The sequence below is a fragment of the Pan troglodytes genome, chromosome 8 (genome assembly GCF_028858775.2).
Source record: "Pan troglodytes isolate AG18354 chromosome 8, NHGRI_mPanTro3-v2.0_pri, whole genome shotgun sequence".
Classification (NCBI taxonomy): Eukaryota; Metazoa; Chordata; class Mammalia; order Primates; family Hominidae; genus Pan; species Pan troglodytes.
In genome coordinates, this window is record NC_072406.2 from 34,883,554 (window position 1) to 34,904,962 (window position 21,409).

A 21,409-nucleotide genomic window follows, 5' to 3' on the forward strand; every position below is an offset into this window, starting at 1 on the left:
AACTTTCAATCACGGCAGAAGGCAAAGGGAGAACAGGTGTCTTACATGGCAGGGGCAGAAACAAGAGAGAGAGAGGGAGGAGCTGCTACACGCTTTTAAACAAGCAGATCTCATGAGAACTCATTGTCTCAAGAAGAGCACGAAGGGGATTTGCTAAACCATTCATGAGACATTGCCCCCATGACCAAATCACTTCCCACCAGACCCCACCTCCAATACTGGTGATTATATTTCAACATGAGATTTGGGTGGGAGCACAGATCCCAACCATATGAGATATTAATATAAAACTTCCATTTCAGAAAAAATGGAGAACTTTTCCACATTCTTCTCACTAAGAATTATAAAAAAGATAAAAGAGTAAACAAGTTATTTGTTTACTCATATCTTATAGTAACCATTATATATAAAACAAACACAAGAAGAATTTGAAAGTTAAGAGAGAAGCCTGACCAGCTAGGTACTGCAGGACTCAAGAATACCCAGAGTGGTCAGTTCTACGAGTTTTCTTTGTGTTTCTTATATATCTCAGACTTGGTGCTGCAGAAACTAGCAACCCAGAAACACTAACAGGCACAGACACACACATACAGGCAAAACAAAAACAAAAGCCTGCTCTCTCTAGCTAAAGGGTCAAAAAAGAGACAGCATAGGCATTTATCTTTTGTCTAGAAGATAAAGCTTTTAGACAATAACCACTCTAATTCAGGCAAACAAGACAGAAAGTAGTGTTACCCCCATCCCACCACCCAGCATAAGAGCAAAGACTAATGGGAAACCTAGGCTTCTGCCATTGCCAGCCTGTAATGAGGCACCCAACCTCCCCACCAGGGTGATGTGAGAGAGAAGGCTAAAAGGTAAGGCGGATCCTTCTCCTGCTAATAAAGTCAGTAGAGACTATATGGGTAGCCTGAACCTCCATAACCACCCAGAAGTAATAGGTGTCTCTTCCTCTATCAGGCAGTGTGGCTACAGAGGAAGTCTAGTGGGCTGGTGTGATGGCTCACACCTGTAATCTCAGCACTTTGGGAGGCCGAGGGGGGTGGATGACTTGAGGTCAGGAGTTCAAGACCAGCCTGGCCAACATGGTGAAACCCTGTCTCTACTAAAAATATGAAAATTAGCCAGGTATGGTGGTGTGTGCCTGTAATCCCAGCTACCAGGGAGGCTGAGGCAGGAGAATCGCTTGAACCTGCGAGGCAGAGGTTGCAGTGAGCCAAGATCACGCCACTGCACTCCAGCCTGGATGAAACAGTGAGACTCCATATCCCCCCCTACAAAAAAAAAAAAGAAAAAGAAAGGAAGCCTACTGAAGAATCAGGGCTTTCACAACTGCCCAATGGTAGCAAAGCCAGCCCCATATAATGTCAGTGGAGATCAAGTGGGGTGCAGTAAGTAGGTATTCCTGCTCCTCCTTCCAGGCAGCGGTTTTCAGTGGAGGCCTAGAGGCAAGCAGGAATATCTATACCCACCTGAGAATCCACAAACGCTCCGTTCCTCATCTGTTAAACAGACCACATAGGAAACCCGGACTTCAATTCTACCTAGCAGTAACAGGCAGCACTACCCCTTCCATGGCTAGAGTATTGCCAGAGAAGACCAGGTAAAACAGAAGACTTAAATAAGGTCCAAAGTTTCATAATACCCCTAAATGTCCAAATTTAAATCAAAAATCAGTTGTTACATCAAGAACCAAGAATGCCTCAATTTGAATGACAAAAGGTAACAGATGCCAACAAGATAGAAGAGATATTTAAATTACTTGGCTGGGCATGGTGGCTCACACCTGTAATCCTAGCTCTTTGGGAGGCCAAGGTGGGCAGATCACCTGAGGTCAGGAGTTCGAGTCCAGCCTGGCCAACATGATGAAACCCTGTCTCTACTAAAAATACAAAATTAGCCAGCTGTGGTAGTGCATGCCTGTAATCCCAGCTACTCAGGAGGCTGAGGCAGGAGAATCGCTTGAACCCAGGAGGCGGAGGTTGCAGTGAGCCAAGATGGTACCATTGCATTCCAGCCTGGGCAACAGAGTGAGACTCCATCTCAAAAAAACAAATAAATAAAAAATTACTTGACTGTGTTATCAAAGCAGCCATGTCATAATGATATGACAAGCAATAATGAACACTCTTGAAACAAATAAAAATTTCAGCAAAAAAATAGAAGACATATAGAAGAACCAAATGGAAATGTCAGAATTGATGTGTACACTAACTGAAGTTAAAAACTTATTGGATGGGCTCAACAGCAGAATGAAGCAAACAGGGAAAAGAATCAGTGAATCTGAGGATAGAAAAACATAAAAGTGCCCAATCTGAAAAACAAAGTAGACCAAAAAAAAGAAAAAAAGAAAAAAAAAAAGAACACAGCCCTGGGAAGTTTTGGGACTCTGAACAGCAACTTAAAAGCAGCAACAGAGAAACAAGACCTTATCTGTAGTAGAAGTACAATTCAAATGACAGTGTATTTCTCACCCCAAACCATAGAGGCCAGAAGGAAGTGGCACAGCACTTTTCAAATGCTGAAAGAAAATAACTGTTATACCTGAAGTCAATATCCTGTGACAATATCTTACCGGCATGAAGGGGAAACCAAGACACCCTGAGGTGAAGGAAAACTAAAATAATTCATCACCAGTGGACCTATCCTGCAATAATGGCTAAAAGAAGCTCTATAAACAGAAAATAAATCATAAAAGAAAATATATTGGACAACAAGGAAAGAAGAAAGGACAAAAGAGTAAAAATATGAGTAAACGCAATAGACTTTCCTCCTGCTCTTGAGTTTTCTAATTATGTCTGACCACTAAATCAAAATTATAACCTTCAGTGTTATAAAGAAAATACTCAAGACAATGATACTATAAATAAAGAAGGTAAAGGGATTTAAGGGGAGGTAAGGTTTTTATATGTCACTTGAAATAGCAAAAATCTGACACCAGTAGACTGTGATGTTATGTATATATAACATACTTATTATACCCACTAAAAAGTGATACAAAGAAATATATTTTAAAAAAAACACTAAAAATAAATTCAAGTGGCATTCTAAAAAATGTTGAGCCACAGGGAGGCAGAAAGAAGAAAACAAAGAAATGATAATAAGAGAGAAAAAATAAGAAATAAAAAATACAATAGCAGACTTAAGCCCTAACATATCAATCACTATATTAAACGTAAATGGTTTAAATACACAAATTGTCTATTTAACACACACACACACACACACACACACACACACACACACGGTCTTTCATCTTTTTTACATATATATGCTATTTATAACAGAGAAATTCTATCTGTAATAGAGAAAAAAGAGAAATGATAATGAGAGAGAAATAATAGAAAATAAAAAATAAAATGGCAAACTTAAGCCCTAACATATCAATCACTATATTAAATTAAACAGTTTAAATATACAAACCATTTAATACACACACACAAACATATACACACATGGTTTTTCATCTTTTTTACATATATATATGCTATCTATAACAAACTCATTTCAAATATAACAATATGGGTAGATTGAAAGTAAAAGGATTGGAAAGATATACCATACAAACATTAATCAAAAGAAAGCAGCAGTAGTTATATTAATATCAGGTAAGGTAAAGTAGACTATAAAGCAAAAACAAATTACCAGGAATGAAGAGAGACATTATATAATGATAAAAAGATCCACCAAGATGGCACAGCAATCCTAAATGTGTGTGCACCAAACAACAGAGCTGCAAAACATGTGAAACAAAAACTGACGGAACTGGAGACAAATTTATAATTACAGTCAAAAAGTCCAATACCCCCTCTCAATAATAATTAATAGCATAACTAAATATATAAATAAGCAATGATATACAACTCAACAATGCCATCAGCCAACTGGATGTAACTGACATTTATAGAACACTCCAATTCACCACAGCAGAATACACATTCTTTTCAAATGTCCATGGAATATATGCCAAGATGGATCATACCTTGGGCCATAAAACAGACCTGAACAAACTTAAAGGAATTTAACTCATACAGAGTATGCTTCCTAATGAAAAGGGAATCAAACTACTAATGTTTAATAGAAATATAACAAAAACGTCTCTGAACATTTGGAAACGAAGCAATATACTTTTAAATAATCAATGGATCAAAGAGGAAATCTCAAGAAAAAAATACTGAGCTGAGTCAAATAAAAATATATCAAAATATGTGGCCAAGTGCAGTGGCTCACACCTGTAATTCGAGCACTTTGGAAGGCCAAGGTGGGTGGATCACTTGAGGTCAGGAGTTCAAGACCAGCCTGGGCCAACATGGTAAAACCTTATCTCTACTAAAAACAAAAAAATTAGCCGGGCATGGTGGCACGTGCTGTAATCCCAGCTACTCAGGAGGCTGAGGTGAGAGAATTGCTTGAACCCAGGGGGCAGAGGTTGCAGTGAGCCGAGATCACACCACTGCACTTCAGCCTGGGCCACAGAGTGAGACTCAGCTAAAAAAAAAAAAAAAAAAAAAAAAAAAAATCAAAATATATGAGACATAGCCAAAGCAGTGCTGAGAGGGAAATGTATAGCATTAAATGCTGACATTAGAAAAGAAAAAAAGCCTCAAATTAATAATCTAAACTTCCATGTCAAGAAATTATAAAAAGAAGACCAAAACAATCCAAAAGCAAGCAGAAGGAAGGAAGTAATCAAAATAAGAGCAGAAATCAATGAAATTGAAAACAAAAACCATAGAGAAAATCAATTAAACAAAGAACTGATCCTTTGAAAAGATCAACATCTGGCGAATCTGACAAAGGAAACAGAAGACAAAAGTTACCAATATTAAAAAGGAGAAATCACTACAGGGCACGTAGACATCAAAAGGATAAAAAGCAAATATTAGGAACAACTCTAGATACATGTATTTGACAACTTAGATGAAAAAGACCAATTGCTCAAAAAACACAAACTATCTCAATTCACTCATGAAACAGATAAATGAAACATGAAATAGATATTTAAATAGCTCTATAACTATAAATCCAATTTAATTTGTTATTTTAATACTCCAAAGAAAGAAATATTCAGGCTCAGATGATCTCCCCAGAGAATTCTGCCAAACGTTTCAAGAATTAATACCAGTGTTAGACATTCTCTTTCAGAAAATAGAAGAGGAAAGCTGGGCACGACGGCTCACGCCTGTAATCCCAACACTTAGGGAGGCCAAGGCAAATAGATCACTTCAGGTCACGAGTTCAAGACCAGCCTGGCCAACACGGTGAAACCTCATCTCTACTAAAAATACAAAAATTAGCCAGGTATGGTGGCAGGCACCTGTAATCCCACCTACTTGGGAGGCTAAGGCAAGAGAATCACTTGAACCTAGGAGGCGTAGATTGCAGTGAGCCAAGATTGCACGATTGCACTCCAGCCTGGGCAACAAGAGCAAAACTCTGTTTTTCAAAAGAAAAAGAAAATAGAAGAGGAGAGAAAGCTTCCTATTTCATTATATGAAGCTGATATTACCAATACCAAGGTAATACAAAGATAATGCAAAAAGAGAAAGCTAATGCTATGGTTTGAACGTTTGTGTCCCCTCCAAAATTCATGTGGAAACAGTCTCCACAGAGGTGGAGCCTTTGGAAAGTGATTATGTCATGAGGGCTCCTCCCTCATAAATAGGATTAAAGCCCTTACAAAAGAGGCTTCACACAGCATGCTGTCCCCTTTCTTCTATCTCTTCTGCCATGTGAGCACACAGCATTCATCTCCCCTAGAGGATGCAGCAACAAGGTGCCATCTTGGAAACAGAGACCAGGGCCTCATCAGATACCAAACTTGCTGGTATCTTGATCTTGGACTTCTCAGACTCCACAAGTGTGAGAAATAAATTTCTGTTGATCATAAATTACCCAGTCTCAGTTATTTTGTATAGCAGCACAAAATAAACTAAAATAAAAGTAGTAGTGAGAACCGATGGTGCTACTATAACAAATACCTGAAAATGTAGAAGTGGCTTTGAAATTGGGTAATGGGTAGAAGCCAGAATAGCTCTGAAGTGCATGCTAAAGCATTAAGCATGTTTCCAGTGAGAGCTCTGCAGAAGAGGAGAGCTGTAGAGAAACCCTCAGTCATCTTAGAGATGATCTAAGTAGTTGTGATCAGAATGCTCGTAGAAATATGGACAGTAAAGGCCATTCGGATAAGGCGTTAGTTGGAAATGAGGAGCAGTTTATTGGAAACTGGAAGAAGGGCCACCCTTGCTGCAAAGTAGCAATGAACTTGGCTGAATTGTGTTTTGTGTCCTATTACTTTGTGGAAGGCAGAACTTAAGAGCAATGGGCTAGGGTATTTTGTGGATGACATCTCTAAGTAAATTGTTCAGGATGCTTCATGGCTTCTCTTGACTACTTATAGTAAAATGCAAGAAGAGAGAAACAAATTAAATATAAAATTTGTAATTAAAAGGAAAGCAGAAGTTAAAGATTTAAAAAATTCTCAGCCTGGTCAGGTTTTAAAGTATGCTTGAGGGAGAATGCCAAGGGTGTCGCCAAGCAAACATTTGATAAGGAGATTTAATATGAATAGAAGGAAGACAGATGCTATTCATCAAGACAATGGAAGAATGACCGCAAAGGCATTTTGGAGATTATCTGTGCTGCCCTTCTCATAGCAGGCTCAGAGCACCAGGTCCTTGAGGGCAGAACAGTTTCAAAAAAGGGGCCCAAAACACTTGTGAAACCATGGGGCTTGTTGCTCAGGATGTCTTGTTTCTTTCCCACACATTCAGATACAATGTTCCTCAGTCACCTCAGGTACAGCTCATGCAGGCCACCACGTCAGGCCACCACTTCAGGGGGCACAAGCAGTAAACCTTGGTGGCATCCATGTGGTGCTAACTCTGCAGGTGCACAGAGTACGTGAGTTGTGGAGACATGTCTACCTAGATTTCAACAGATGCCTCATAGAGCCTTGGGGCGCAGGCAAGGAAATGCCACAAAGGTGGGGCTGCTAGAGACAGCCCCAACTAGGGAAATGCCCAGTGGAGCAATAGAAGTGGGGCCACCACTAAGACCTCAGAACTGCAGAGCCACCAGCATGCAACTTCAGCCTGGGAGAGCTTGCAGGCATGAGACTCCAGCCTGTGATAGCTGCTCTGTGGGCTGTGACCAACAAAATTATAGTGCTGGGGTTGCCCAGAGCCTTGGGGACCCAACCTCTACTCTCGTGTGTCTGGAAGATGAAACATAAAGTCAAAGTTGATTATTCTCAGGCCTCAAAAATTAATGGTGCTTGCCATATTGGGTTTTCAGCTTATTTGGGGACTGTTACCCCTTTATTCTTTCCTATTTCTCCCTCTTTGCATGAGAATATCAATTTTATGCCTGTCCCATCATTATAATCTGGAAGCATATAAATTGTTTGATTTCACAGGTTCACAGGTAGAGGGGAATTGGCCTCAGAATGAATTGTACACCTTGAGTCTCACCCATATCTGATTTAGATTATATTTAGATAAGACTATAGACCTTAAACTTTAAAGTTGATGCTGGAATGAGTTACGGCTTTGGGGGCTATTGGTATTTAATTAATATGTTTTGTACATGAGAAGGATATAAATTTTGGAAGGGGGGGTCAGAAGTGAAATGCTATGGTTTCAATGTTTGAGTCCTTCCAAAATTTATGTGGAAGCAACCTCCAATGCAATAGTATTAAGAGGAAAAGGCCACTGGGAGGTGATGAGGTCATGAGGGCTCTTCCCTCTTGAAAAAATTAAGACTCTTACAAAAGAGACTTCAATCAGCATTCAACCCCTTTTCCCCTTCTGTTCCTTGTGAGGACATGTGTTTGTGCCCTCCGGAGGATGTAGCAACAAGGTGCCATCTTGGAAGCAGACAGAAACCTTTGCCAGACACCAAACCTACTGATGCCCTGATCTTGGACACCCCAGCATCAAGAAGAGAATTAAATTTCTGTTCATTATAAATTAGCCAGTCTCAGGTTATTTCCCAGGTATTTTGTTACAGCACAAATGGACACTGACAATTACAGACCAGTATCTCTCATGAATATAGATGTAAAATTCTTTAACAAAATAGTAGCAAATAGAATTCAGCAATAAGAATTATATACCATGTCCTCGTGGTGTTTACTTCAAGTATGCATAGCTGGTTCAATATTCAAAATCCAATAATGTAATATATCGTATTAATACACCAAAAATGAAATATCACATAATCACAATTATTGATAGAGGAAAAAAAACACTTCACAAAATTCAACACCCCGTCATGATTTTAAAAAATGCTCAGAAAACTAGGAATAGAGGGTAACTTTATTAACTTCATGTACAGCAGGGGTCCTCAACCCCTGGGCCATGGACTTAGGAACCAGACCGCCTAGCAGGAGGTGAGCGGCAGGAGGACAAGCATTACTGCCTGCGCCCTGCTTCCTGTCAGATCAGCAGCGGCATTAGATTCTCAAGGATCTAAGTTGCACAATCTTTATAAGAATCTAACTACAGTTTCATTACAAAACCATCCCCCACTGCCACCAGGTGCATGGAAAAACTGTCTTCCACGAAATCATTCCCTGGTGACAAAAAGGTTGGGGACCACTGATGTAAAGCATCTACAAAACACCTACAGCTTACATCATACTTAACGGTGTAATACTAAATGCTTTCCCCTTAAGGTTTGGAATAAGGCAAGGATGCCCACTCCCATCACACTTTGTTGTACATAGTACCAAAATTCTAGCTAGTACTATAAGGCAGGAAAAGGAAATAAAATGCATAGATTGTAAAGGAAGAAGTAAATCTGTCCCCACGGTCAGATGACATAACTGTCTACATAGAAAATCCAAGGAATCTACATTAAAAAATCTTAGCACCAATACGTAAATTCAGCAAGTTAGCAAAACAAATATCTGCATTCAAAAATCAATTGAATTTCTTACATACAGTGAACATGCGGAAACTGAAATTAAAATCCAACACCATTTATAACCACTCAAAATAAAGAGAAGCAGGTATAAACCTAACAAAACACACACAGGATTTAATTTGCTAACAACTACAAAAGACTGAAGAAATAAATCAATGAAGATATAAATAATTAATGAAGAAACATACTATATTCATAGATTTGGAATACTCAATGGTAAATATATCAATCCTCTCCAAACTGAAATATAATCATGTACCACATTATGATATTTTAGTCAACAATGGTCCACATATATGATGGTGGCCCCATAAGATTATAATGGAGCCACTGTAAAGTCATGGCGCAATGCATTACTCATGTGTTGTAGTGATGCTGGTATAAACCCACTGCACTGCCAGTTATATAAAAGTATAGCACATTCAACTGTGCACAGTATATAACACTTGATTATAATAAATAAGCATGTTATTAGGTTATGTATTTACTATACTATACTTTTTTTTTTTTTTTTTTCCAGACAGAGTCTTGCTCTTGTTGCCCAGGCTGGAGTGCAATGGCGCGATCTTGGCTCACTGCAACCTCCACCTCCTGGGTTCAAGCAATTCTTGTGCCTCAGCCTCCCAAGTAGCAGGCATTATAGACATGTGCCACCACAGCCAGATAATTTTTGTATTTTTTAGTACATGTATATTTAGTACATGACGAGGTTTTGCCATGTTGGCCAGGCCAGAATATACTATACTTCCTAACATTACTTTAGAGAGTATTCCTTCTACTTACTAAAAAAAAAAAAAGAAGATGGCTGATTAGAAGCAGCGGCAGTCTACAACGCTCAGAGAGAGGAACAAAAGGGGTGAGTGAATTCAGCACCTTCAACTGAAATATCCCGGTTCTCACATTGGGACTGACTAGGCAAACTACTTGACCCATGGAAAATGAAGAAAAGCAGGGTGGGGTGATGGCCCCCCAGGGAGTGGCATGAAGCTAAAGGAACCCCCAACCCCAGCCAAGGGAAGCAGTGAGTGACTGCAACCACGCCTGGGAAACCACACTTCTCTCACATCTTTGCAATCCATGAATCAGGAGATCCCCTCAAGAGCCTATGCCACGAGGTCCTTGGGTACAATACACAGAGCTATGTGGAGTCTTGGCAGAGCAGCCACTGAGGCACACACAGAGGCTGAGAGTTTTACATACTCCAGCCCTGGGATCCCTGGCAAGGCAGGCAATCCATCTGTACATATCCCTAGGAAGGGGGCTGAATCCAGGGACACAAGCAGCATCATTCTGCAGGCCCCACTTCTATGGCACCTCACGAGTTAAGACCCACTGGGGCTCGGAATTACAGCTGGCCAACAGCAACAGGCTGGAGTCTACCTGAGACAGGACCTGGGGCAAGGGGCAGGTGCCATCTCTGCAATTCAGCAGACTTGGCCATTCCAACCTGCTGGCTTTGGAGTATACAGACAGTCCAAATGAGGAAGGATCCCCCACAATGCAGCACAGCTGCCTTGCCAAGACTTGCAAGACTGCTTCTTTAAGCGGGACCCCAATTCATTCTTCCTCACTGGGCTGGACCTCCCTGTGGGGGCTTCAGCCACTCCAGCCAGAGTTCTACGAACAGAGCTCTGATCTGTTGAGGACGGGAATGGGATCAGGGACCTACTTGAACAAGCAGTCCGGCTGCCTTTTGGTAGAATAGGTATCCTGCATTGCGGGGGGACCCCTCCTAGTCCAGACTGTTTGGATTCTCCAAAACTGGCAGGCTGGAACTCAAAGCTGAGTCTACTGAACCGCAGAGGCCACCCCTCTGCCTAGGAGCTTTGTCTCAGAAAGAGATCAGAGCTGGAAACTTTCCAGGACTGGAAGTTGCTGTGGATGTCAGTGAGTGACTGGTGAGTGAATGTGAAGACCTCGGACATTACTGTGTAACACGGTAGACTTTGTAAACACAGTACACTTAGGCTACACCAAATTTACTTTCAGAAATTTTCTTCAACAGGCTGGGTGCAGCAGCTCACACCTGTAATCCCAACACTTTGAGAGGCCGAGACAGGTGGATCACCTGAGGTCAGGAGTTCGAGACCAGCCCGGACAACATGGTGAAACCCCGTTTCTACTAAAAATACAAAAATTCGCCGGTCATGGTGGTGCACACCCGTAATCCTAGCTACTCGGGAGGCTGAGACAGAAGAATCACTCGAACCTGGGAGGCGGAGGTTGCAGTGAGCCAAGATTGCGCCACTGCACTTGAGTCTGGGTGGCAGAGTGAGACTCCATCTCAAAAAAAAAAGCAAAAGAAAAAAAAAGGTAAAGAAATTTGACTAATTAATCTGTAGCCATAAACACTTATATATTCAATTGGATAAAAATTTTCTGAATCATTGCCATGGGGAAACTAAGACTGCATTAAGTTTGTACATACACAGCATTATGATTTGAAATATTAAGGGAATTGTAAATTTATATTTGAGTTGTATGATTTTAAAATTTCACACTTCCATTGGTATTCAAATATCCTAGGATATTATACTGTACCCTAGGTAAAAGTACCTAGGATAAAATACTATATTCTTTAGATATTATCTGCCTACATATAAACTGTTTTGGAACAAGGGCTCCTATTAGATTTTAGGTTTTATAATATGAAATGGCACAAGGTACAGAGATTCTATTAGGTCATGTTTTCAGATATGCTGGAGCTAGTGATCAGTTATATGCCTCCGCATAAGTTATCTCGGAGAGTATATTCCCATCCGTGAGCACCCTATGTTACCACAGGCAAAGTGTTCTAACCTAAACTGTGGCTGCTCTTTCTCAATCTATTTTTCCTTCTTCCCTACCAACCCCTGAATCAACTATTTTCTTCATGAACATGAGTTTTCTAGAAAATCACTCTTCCTTTAGTCTTAAGGAAGGTGACTAAATTTTCTCATCCTGCCACACTGAAAAGTCACATTCTGTCCCCCCACTTTCTCGCTAAGTGCTTCATCCTACAGGGTGTCCCTGAGGCACCCCTACTTCAGTCCCTTTCTGGGGCATGCAACAAGGACCACAAAACAAGAAGAAAAACATAACTAATGTTGGGAACTATTTCTCCATATTTAAATTAAGTACTTGGCAGTAGAGTTTTGATTATTTAATTCTGGTTTTGTTTTAAAATCATACAAGGTACAAAGAAAGGGGTCAAGGAAATAATCGAGTTTACTTCTATCCTTTCCTTTCCCTGTCTATTCAAATTGTGACCTTTATAATTTCTTTATAAAGTAAGTCAAACATGTCTTTTTCTCATGCGATATGGGCTGTTTTAGTACATAGAATTCTCTTTTATTAATTTAGAATAAAACATATAATTAGAGAATGTGTAAAAAATCATTAACCCTCAAAAGTCTAATATTTATAAGTATTCAACTTATTTAAACCTAAACCACAAAATTGATTAAAAGTTTATAATAAAAAGTGCCCCAAATTTCCCAAATATATATCAATAATTTTTTTACAGAAAGACTTCTCAGAAGGATATTTATTTTTAAGAAATCACCCTTTTCACTGCCCCCCCCATATCTAAAATGCCATTTTAATAAGACTATCACACCCTACTCAAAGTAGTTCTGGTGCAGCCCTCAGAGAATACTGTACAATCTAAGCAGTAAAGCAGATGAGGGCAGATTAGCAATTAGGTCATGAAAAACAGGCAGCATAAAACAGCTATTGCTAATCTACATGAGATGCATTTACTCAATTAAGTAGATGGAAATGTTATTATGAACTTGATATTCTGATGATGGTCTTTAAAATTAAGAAGGATGGGGCAAATGAAATGCACATTGGGGGATTTGGGGCCTTTATGTATTAATTCTAAAGTATACAATGCAGAATACTGTAATGAAGTTAATAAAATTAATTAAAATATTATTTGCATGTAACCATTAGAGACTATATTAAAAAATACATGACAGTCTGACATTGTTAACAGTAAATGTGACTGTTCTTTAACATTCTTAATGTTGATACCATCACCTTTTCTAAATATACCACTGATAAAAGAAGCATGCAAGATAACAATCTTATTATTCACAGCATAGTATGAGGAATGTTTTTAATATGCTTTCTGGTATTATTCCATTCTGAGTTTCAATAACTGATAAGCTAGTGATGAATTTTCAAATGTTTTACAAGACTGTTACACATTTTCACTTTCAGATATTTATATGTTTTTTAGTTTGTGATTTTTACATAATCAGACAATGACAAAATTAAAAGAGACTTTTTTTTTTGAGACGGAGTCTTGCTCTGTCACCCAGGCACGATCTCGACTCACTGCAATGTCTGCCTCCCGGGTTCAGGCGATTCTCCTGCCTCAGCCTCCCGAATAGTGGGGATTATAGGCGCCCACCACCATGCCCAGCTAATTTTTGTATTTTGAATAGAGATGGGGTTTCACCATGTTGTCCAGGTGGGTCTCGAACTTCTGACCTGTGGTGATCCGCCTGTCTTGGCCTCCCAAAATGCTGGGATTACAGGTGTGAGCCACTGTGCCCGGCCAAGAGAAGACTATTAAATCTGTTTGAGAATTACATCAAACTCTTAAGCAGAACAAAAGTCATTGGACAATTTTGGAAAAATAGTTAACTCCGAAAGGAGCTTTTGTATAGTGATAAACACTTCATGTTTAACCTAATTTCAAAAGGGGTAGTGTATATACTTAGTCTTGTTACTATTAAATAATTCTAACACATCTACCAAAATTATAACAATTTTTTTTAACAAAAAATTACACAGAAATGATAAGCTGTGTCCATGAGAGCAATCAAATGTAGTGTATTCACGTTGCCTCTACAGGTAAATTTTGGATTAATTTTATATTTTTCTTTTTTCTTTTTTTTGAGACAGAGTTTCACTCTTGTCACCCAGGCTGGAGTGCAATGGCGTGATCTTGGCTCACTGCAACCTCCACCTCCCAGGTTCAAGTGATTCTCCTGCCTCAGCTCCCAAGTAGATAGGATTACAAGTGTCCGCCACCATGCCTGGCTAATTTTCGTATTTTTAGTAGAGACGGGGTTTTCATGTTGGCTAGGCTGGTCTCCTGACCTCAGGTGATCCGCCCGCCTCGGCCTCCAAAAGAGCTGGGATTACAGGCGTAAGCCACTGCGCCTGGCCGATATTCTTCTCTTTTCTTATAAATGTAATTTTTCTTCTCCTTGTGATTAGTCTGAAAAGGCTTAGAAATTGTAATGTACCAATTTTTCCTAAAATAACAATTATATAAAAATGACAAGAGTTTCATTTGCACACTCCTACTTCTTAACACATATGTCAACCTTGGCATGTAATAATCCTCTATCATTCTTACTCCTTCTTAACAGAAGTCTACTTTAAACAATTATATAGTTGATCTGAATATTATTTTGTATTTGTAAGTATTGAAACTTTTTGAATTAAATTATGTGCTTCTTGAGATGGTGTTTTACATGGCTAGGTGCTCAGTGGATGCTCATTGATATTCATGGCATTACATGAATTCATACATCTATCCATTTACTGAACATTTATTATGTGCCAGGACCCTGTTTGATGCTACAGACACAGAGATGAACAGTCTCTGTTCTAAAGCTGTCCAGACACCTGAAGGATTGTGATAGACTGAAAAATGACCCCCTAAAATGACCACACCCAAATCCCTACAACCTGGGACACAACAGTGAACAAAACAGATAAAGTCCTTACCCTCATGGAGCTTACATTCTACTGGGGGTGGGGGGTTGGAAATCAGATGGTAAACAAAACTAATATATAAATTAAAGTAGTATTAAGTGCTTGGAATAAAAATAAAGAAATGCAAAGAGACACAGTATATATGTGTGGGAGCCAAGATGTAGATAAGGCAAAAATAGACAAAAGGACTGCGGCTGAGAAAATACCTTTTTACATAATATGTTCAACTTTTCCTAAAATCAGCAAGAACTGTCTTTGTGTTCAATGGAAGATTTCTTTTCAACATACTGATAATTTATACAAAGTTGTTCATGCTATATAACAATATTGCAAATGAAACAAAAACTTTCAAAACAAAAATCATTGGTATTTTCAGGTTTCCTAACTACAACTGTTAACACAGAAAGGTGGGTGATTAACTGGTTAAACTAGCACTAAATATCAACTGTAATTACAGTACTGAAGTATTTTAGGGCTTTGCAGACTTTGGATGCCCCCAGATTTGAGGAGTTACATGACTCAAGCTGATTTTATCCTTCCTTCTGATATCAAACTTTGGGTGGTAAAGTAATGCTATAATGTAGGATGTTCCGTGTCAAATACATTAAGTACAAGTGACTCCACTAGGGAGTGGGAAAAAAAAAAAAAAAGAAAACCAGAAAATTTAATTACTGCTGAATTTAAAAGATAATTCACATTTAAATAATTAATTTTATATGACATTGTTAAAACACTAATGTTTAAAACTCACTTTGAAGTGTTTCAAGTTCAGTTCTAGTCAGTGCATCTGCCTTTTCCTTCGATCTTGTTTCTTTATATTTAGCATAAAACTGCCCAGCATCCTTAAAAAAAAAAGTTATACATAAATTAACATAAAAATCAGTGTGCTTCAATACTATTTTCCATGTAACTTAACTTTAAAGCATTATATTCATTTTATAAGTAGGCTTTCTTTTTGTTTTCAAATTTTATGATGAGCAGAAATTAAACATTTCTCTATGATTTTTCTCTCCTGGAGAGCCAGTTACAATGAGAAATTTTATGAGTATAATTTTAAACTATTTTTTCTCTCAGATATGGAAAGGAGGTATCCTCTTCCTGTTTTCTTCCATTGTATGCTATTTTCATAATATACTGTTGCATATACAGAGAGCAGAAAAACTCATTTGCTGAACTGATTTGGCACAGTAAATTATATTACTGTGACTAACAAAGTACTACTGCTATTTTCATATTAGCCCTTTAACTACAATAGATATTCAAAATTATTTTCGAATCTGATTATAAAACTTATATGAGCATGTATATAAAAGTGAAAGGTGCCACTCCTCCTTTTACCACCCTTAGAGACGAGTATAAAAACCATTACCATGAAGCCTTGAGGATTGAGGACTGAGGACACATACTGCATACATATACTTAGGTGTCAAGATACAGTGACTGAAGTCTCAATGAGTGGCACACAGGTAAGGCTTTAGTGGTGTACCAAAAAAAAAAAACAAACTAGGTCTTAAATAATGACATACATAAAAATAAACAAGCTGATGCTCTAGGCATATGAGACCCCGACAATGAAAATAAGCAAAACAGATCTTTTACCACACTCCTTGGCTCAAACCTCAGATAGTCTATAGGAATACCACTTGTATTAACAGCTGCCAGCCCACACTGTGGTTCCATGTCTGTGCAATTGCTTTGCCCTCTGGCTACAATATTGTACTTCCCTGGCATTATTCTGATGAACTCTTATTAATCCTTGAAAACCCATTCAAGCCCCATCTCCTTTGCAAGTTTTTCTGACCTTCTCTGGCAGTGTAATTCTCCCTTGTACACTACTTCTATATTTAAACATGTCTATAACTGCTTGTATCATGTTATATTCTCTTCCAGATGAGAAATTGAGAAAGGGATACTTACATGCCCAGAGCACAGTATCTGCCATAAAGCAGGTACTCAATAAGTATTTACCAAATTGAACTAGACTGAAATATGTGAGAAACCTAATAAAGCAAGAAATGAAGGGGCCTGATGACTAACTAAGGTGAAATAAGAAAAAGAAGGGTTTCAAGAATAACTCTAGGGTAACATTCTCAGACCATAAGATTCCTAGAGCAGATAAATCATAGACCCATCTGAGAGAGCTTTATTTCTGCAAGAAATAAAGGAACAAAATCTTTGACACTACTTTGACTCAGATGTAAATACATAAATACTTAAACCCTAGAAACTCTTTTCGTCTATGACTGTGTCCAAATTAAAGCTTTTTCCTAGGGGTCTGTGTCTCTTGGGGTTCTATCAGAACTCCTCCACCTAATAAGAATTTGGTATTCCTAAAATCATTGAATCAATACAATACAGATGTATTGTTAATATAGTAAAAGATCTCTTAATTCTTTTCATCCCCACTTTTATGTTCCTACTTCATTTCTATGAGGATTCACACAAGCCCTAGGCCAGGTAAACAATGGTACTACTGCAAGAGCACAGATGGCCATGCAACCAACTTACTCACCCTCCCATGCCCATATATAGTTTAAGTTTCAACAGGGTTTTGGGTTAAGGTTTTATAGCCCTTAACATTCCCCACCCCCCTTAAAAAAAGTCAACCCTAAAGAAGTATTATTTTATATTAAGCCATATGAGTCATTTATACCTTGGTGTGAATGAATGAATGAGCTTATTAGCTTCTTTCCACAGAGTAGGTTTTAATAGTAGGGAAGAAGAAAAGGTCAGGAAGGCATTGGCTCCTTGAGGGGAGTAGGAAATGTGGCACATGCAAGAAAAGAAGGGCACAGATTAGTTATTTATGAGAGGTAAAAGAAAGTAGGCTGAAATCAATCATCACAGGATAGCACAGTGAAATATGGTGATTAAGAGGACAGATTTGGAGCCAGACTAATTGGAGCTGAATTAAGATCTCAGCTCTGCCATCTTACTAGCTATGTGACATTCAGCAAATTATTTTACTTCTCTGTGGGTCCATTTTCTCATCCATAAAATGGGGATAACAAAAGTACCTAACTTATAGGACTGTTATGAAGATTAAATGTGTTAATACCTGGGAAACAGTTAGAATGATATCTTCTACATAGTTAGGTCTTATATGTATGTTAGCTATTTTTATTATTACTTCTACCAATTTGACAAAGATCTTGTTTTCCAACACAAAGGATGAGTTTTGTGCTTCATACTTCACCAAAATTCCCCTGCCAAATCCTGTATCTTCTTGCTTATGTGACCTTTTTAATTGCATCCTTCTCACTTCATTTTGCTGTATAATAGCAACCTCTCCCTAGTAGTCCTGCCAAATTTGAACATTTTCCCTGTTAATGTTTCTTCTTCCTGCTATGGGACATAATCCCACTAAAACTTCCTCTTTGAAATACACATTTAATCCAAATCCTCACTTATCTGAGGACTGCAATCCACCCAATCACCCTAACCTACTCTACTTAATCTGAGACTTTCATTACATTCCCTAGTTTCAGTCACTATTTTTATCTTCCTTTTGCTCCATTTCTAAGCATTTATTTAAACATTCCTCATTTTTTTTTTTTCATATCTTACCTATGCTTTGAAATCAAATTACAATATGCCCACTCCAGGAAACATCACTTCCTTAACAATCTATGAACTCAAGCAATTCTACTTTACTAAACAACTCTACATTGTTTCAACCATCCCTGTGTATAGTTTGGGGTATCACACTTTAAGATGCACTGACAAATAGAAAGACTTTAAAAAGAAAGTGATTAAATAGGGAGGCAGCTTGAAACTCTATTTTTATAAGGGATTAGAGATAAGAAGATTGGGGATAACTTCATAACTACCATACAATATCTCAAGGTTTATTACAGGCAAGAATGTTGTAAACTACTGCATATGATTCAAGAGATGAAAGTTTTGACTTTGGATCAATATGAGGAAGAAGCCAGGTGTGGTGGCTCACACCTGCAATCCTAGCACTTCGGGAAGCCAAGGTGGGCGGATCACTTGAGGGCAGGAGTTCAAGACTAGCCTGGCCAACATGGTGAAGCCCCATGTGTACTAAAAATACAAAAAATTAGCCAGGTGTGGTGGCAGGCACCTGTAATCCCCGCTACTCAGGAGGCTGAGGCAAGAGAATTGCTTGAACCTGGGAGGCGGAGGTTGCAGTGAGCCAAGATCACACCACTGAACTCCAGCATGGGCCACAGAGTGAGACTCTGTCTCAAATATATGAAATATATATGAAATATATATAATATAATATATATAAAGATATAATATATAATATAATATATAAAGATATCATATATAAAGATATCATATATAAAATATGATATATCATATATAAAATATATGATATATCATATATAAAATATGATATATCATATATAAAATATGAGATATATCATATATAAAATATGAGATATATCATATATAAAATATGAGATATATCATATATAAAATATATATGATATATCATATATAAAATATATATGATATATCATATATAAAATATATATGATATATCATATATAAAATATATATGATATATCATATATAAAATATATATGATATATCATATATAAAATATATATGATATATCATATATAAAATATATATGATATATCATATATAAAATATATATGATATATCATATATAAAATATATATGATATATCATATATAAAATATATATGATATATCATATATAAAATATATATGATATATCATATATAAAATATATATGATATATCATATATAAAATATATATGATATATCATATATAAAATATATATGATATATCATATATAAAATATATATGATATATCATATATAAAATATATATGATATATCATATATAAAATATATATGATATATCATATATAAAATATATATGATATATCATATATAAAATATATATGATATATCATATATAAAATATATATGATATATCATATATAAAATATATATGATATATCATATATAAAATATATATGATATATCATATATAAAATATATATGATATATCATATATAAAATATATATGATATATCATATATAAAATATATATGATATATCATATATAAAATATATATGATATATAGAGAAAAAATATGTATATATATATATATATATATATATATATATATATATATATATAAGAATTTCCTAATAATTAAAATTACCTGAAAATGAAATAGACTGATTTTGGAGATAGTATTCAAGAAGAAACCAGGTGGCTATTCCTTAAGGTATGTTCTAAGGTATGGCTATTCTGTAAGGTATGCTTCTGAATCCAAGCATTCAAAAGAGGATGAATAAGATAAATTGTTTTCAACCTTTTTTCCCTCCCATTTTTCATGGGGGGGGGGGCGAATTCAAGTGAATAAAATTATAATAAAATCGTTTAATGGGAAAAATAAGCACAAAAACTTATTTGGGTCCAGAGTAAACTCCAGTTTACCTACACAGAAAGTTAGATTTCCTGGGGATATAAACTTCTAATCCATCCTTATAGCCCTAGTACACTGCCTGGCACTTACAGAAGCTTAATAAATATTTAATGAATAATTAAATGCTTACTTCAATTGATTAGGGCTCTGAACTGCCTGCCTCATAATACTGTATTAAAATTATGGAGTTAACATTTTTCCAAACAGAAAGAACTCCTATTCTCAAGGAGTTTATAATCCTTATGAATGGAACCATGAGCAAAAGTTTTTATTCTAGAAGCAACTGTATTAGTACTTAAAATTTCTTTCTTTTTTTTTTTTTCCCCAAGACAGAGTCTCGCTGTGTCGCCCAGGCTGGAGTGCAGTGACATGATCTCAGCTCACTGCAACCTCCGCCTCCCAGGTTTAAGCAATTATCCCTGCCTCAGCCTCCCAAGTAGCTGGGATAACAGGTGCCCACCACCACGTCTGGCTAATTTTTGTATTTTTTAGTAGAGACGGGGTTTTGCCATGTTGGCCAGGCTGGTCTTGAACTCCTGGCCTCAGGTGATCTGCCCGCTTCGGCCTCCCAAAGTGCTGGGATTACAGGCGTAAGCCACCGCCCCTGGACAATATTTAAGATTTCCTGAAGAGCTCAAAACCTGCCTGCATAGACATCAAACAGGGGACAGGTTTTACATTTAAACTATGGCTAACTTAAATAATGTATGAGTGTTCTTTGTACGTAATTATAGAGCATAGGCTCCTGCACAAGAAGACATTAAACAGGGATATTTATGCTTATTTATTGAACCATTATTATATGTATTGTACATTATTAGGATATGTGGTGATTATATAAGATACAACAGTTTCCCTTAAGGAATATGTAAAAATAACTATAAATATTAACTAAAATATGGAATATAGAATATAAGCTCTGTGAGAACAGGAATTGTTGTCTTTCACCCCCTACCCCTGCCCCGGCACAAAGTAAATAATGCAATCAATAAATAAAGTTTGTTGAATGAATTACTGGCAAAGAAAGTGGTGCTCACTCAACATTCTGTTTCCCCATATTCCGCTGTCCTTTTAAGATTAGGGGGGGTCAGAAGACTAGTTCTGGATGGGCTGTGGATGGAAATATCATGTGTCATTTCCAAACCAACTCACAGAAAAACTCATGCAAATCCTCCAGCTCTCTCCTCTTGTCATAATGAGCAAGGAGGCCACATGTTCCAGATGGATACAGCTAGAAGATGGTGAACACATCATTGCTCTGAGCTCCTGAATGGTTAGGTAGACCAGAATGCCCACTTTCCTATCAACCAGTGACAGACATGA

General features: G+C 37.3%; 1 protein-coding gene across 2 annotated transcripts in view; it reads right to left on the bottom strand.

The window, feature by feature from the left end:
- Nucleotides 1-21,409, bottom strand: part of DNAJC1 (DnaJ heat shock protein family (Hsp40) member C1) — a 247,390-nt gene that overhangs the window by 131,826 nt on the left and 94,155 nt on the right. For both annotated transcript variants that reach the window (XM_054660816.2, XM_507688.8), the window contains exon 7: nucleotides 15,398-15,488. In XM_054660816.2, coding sequence (XP_054516791.1) covers nucleotides 15,398-15,488 — 91 coding nt within the window. The remainder of the gene's footprint in view (nucleotides 1-15,397; nucleotides 15,489-21,409) is intronic.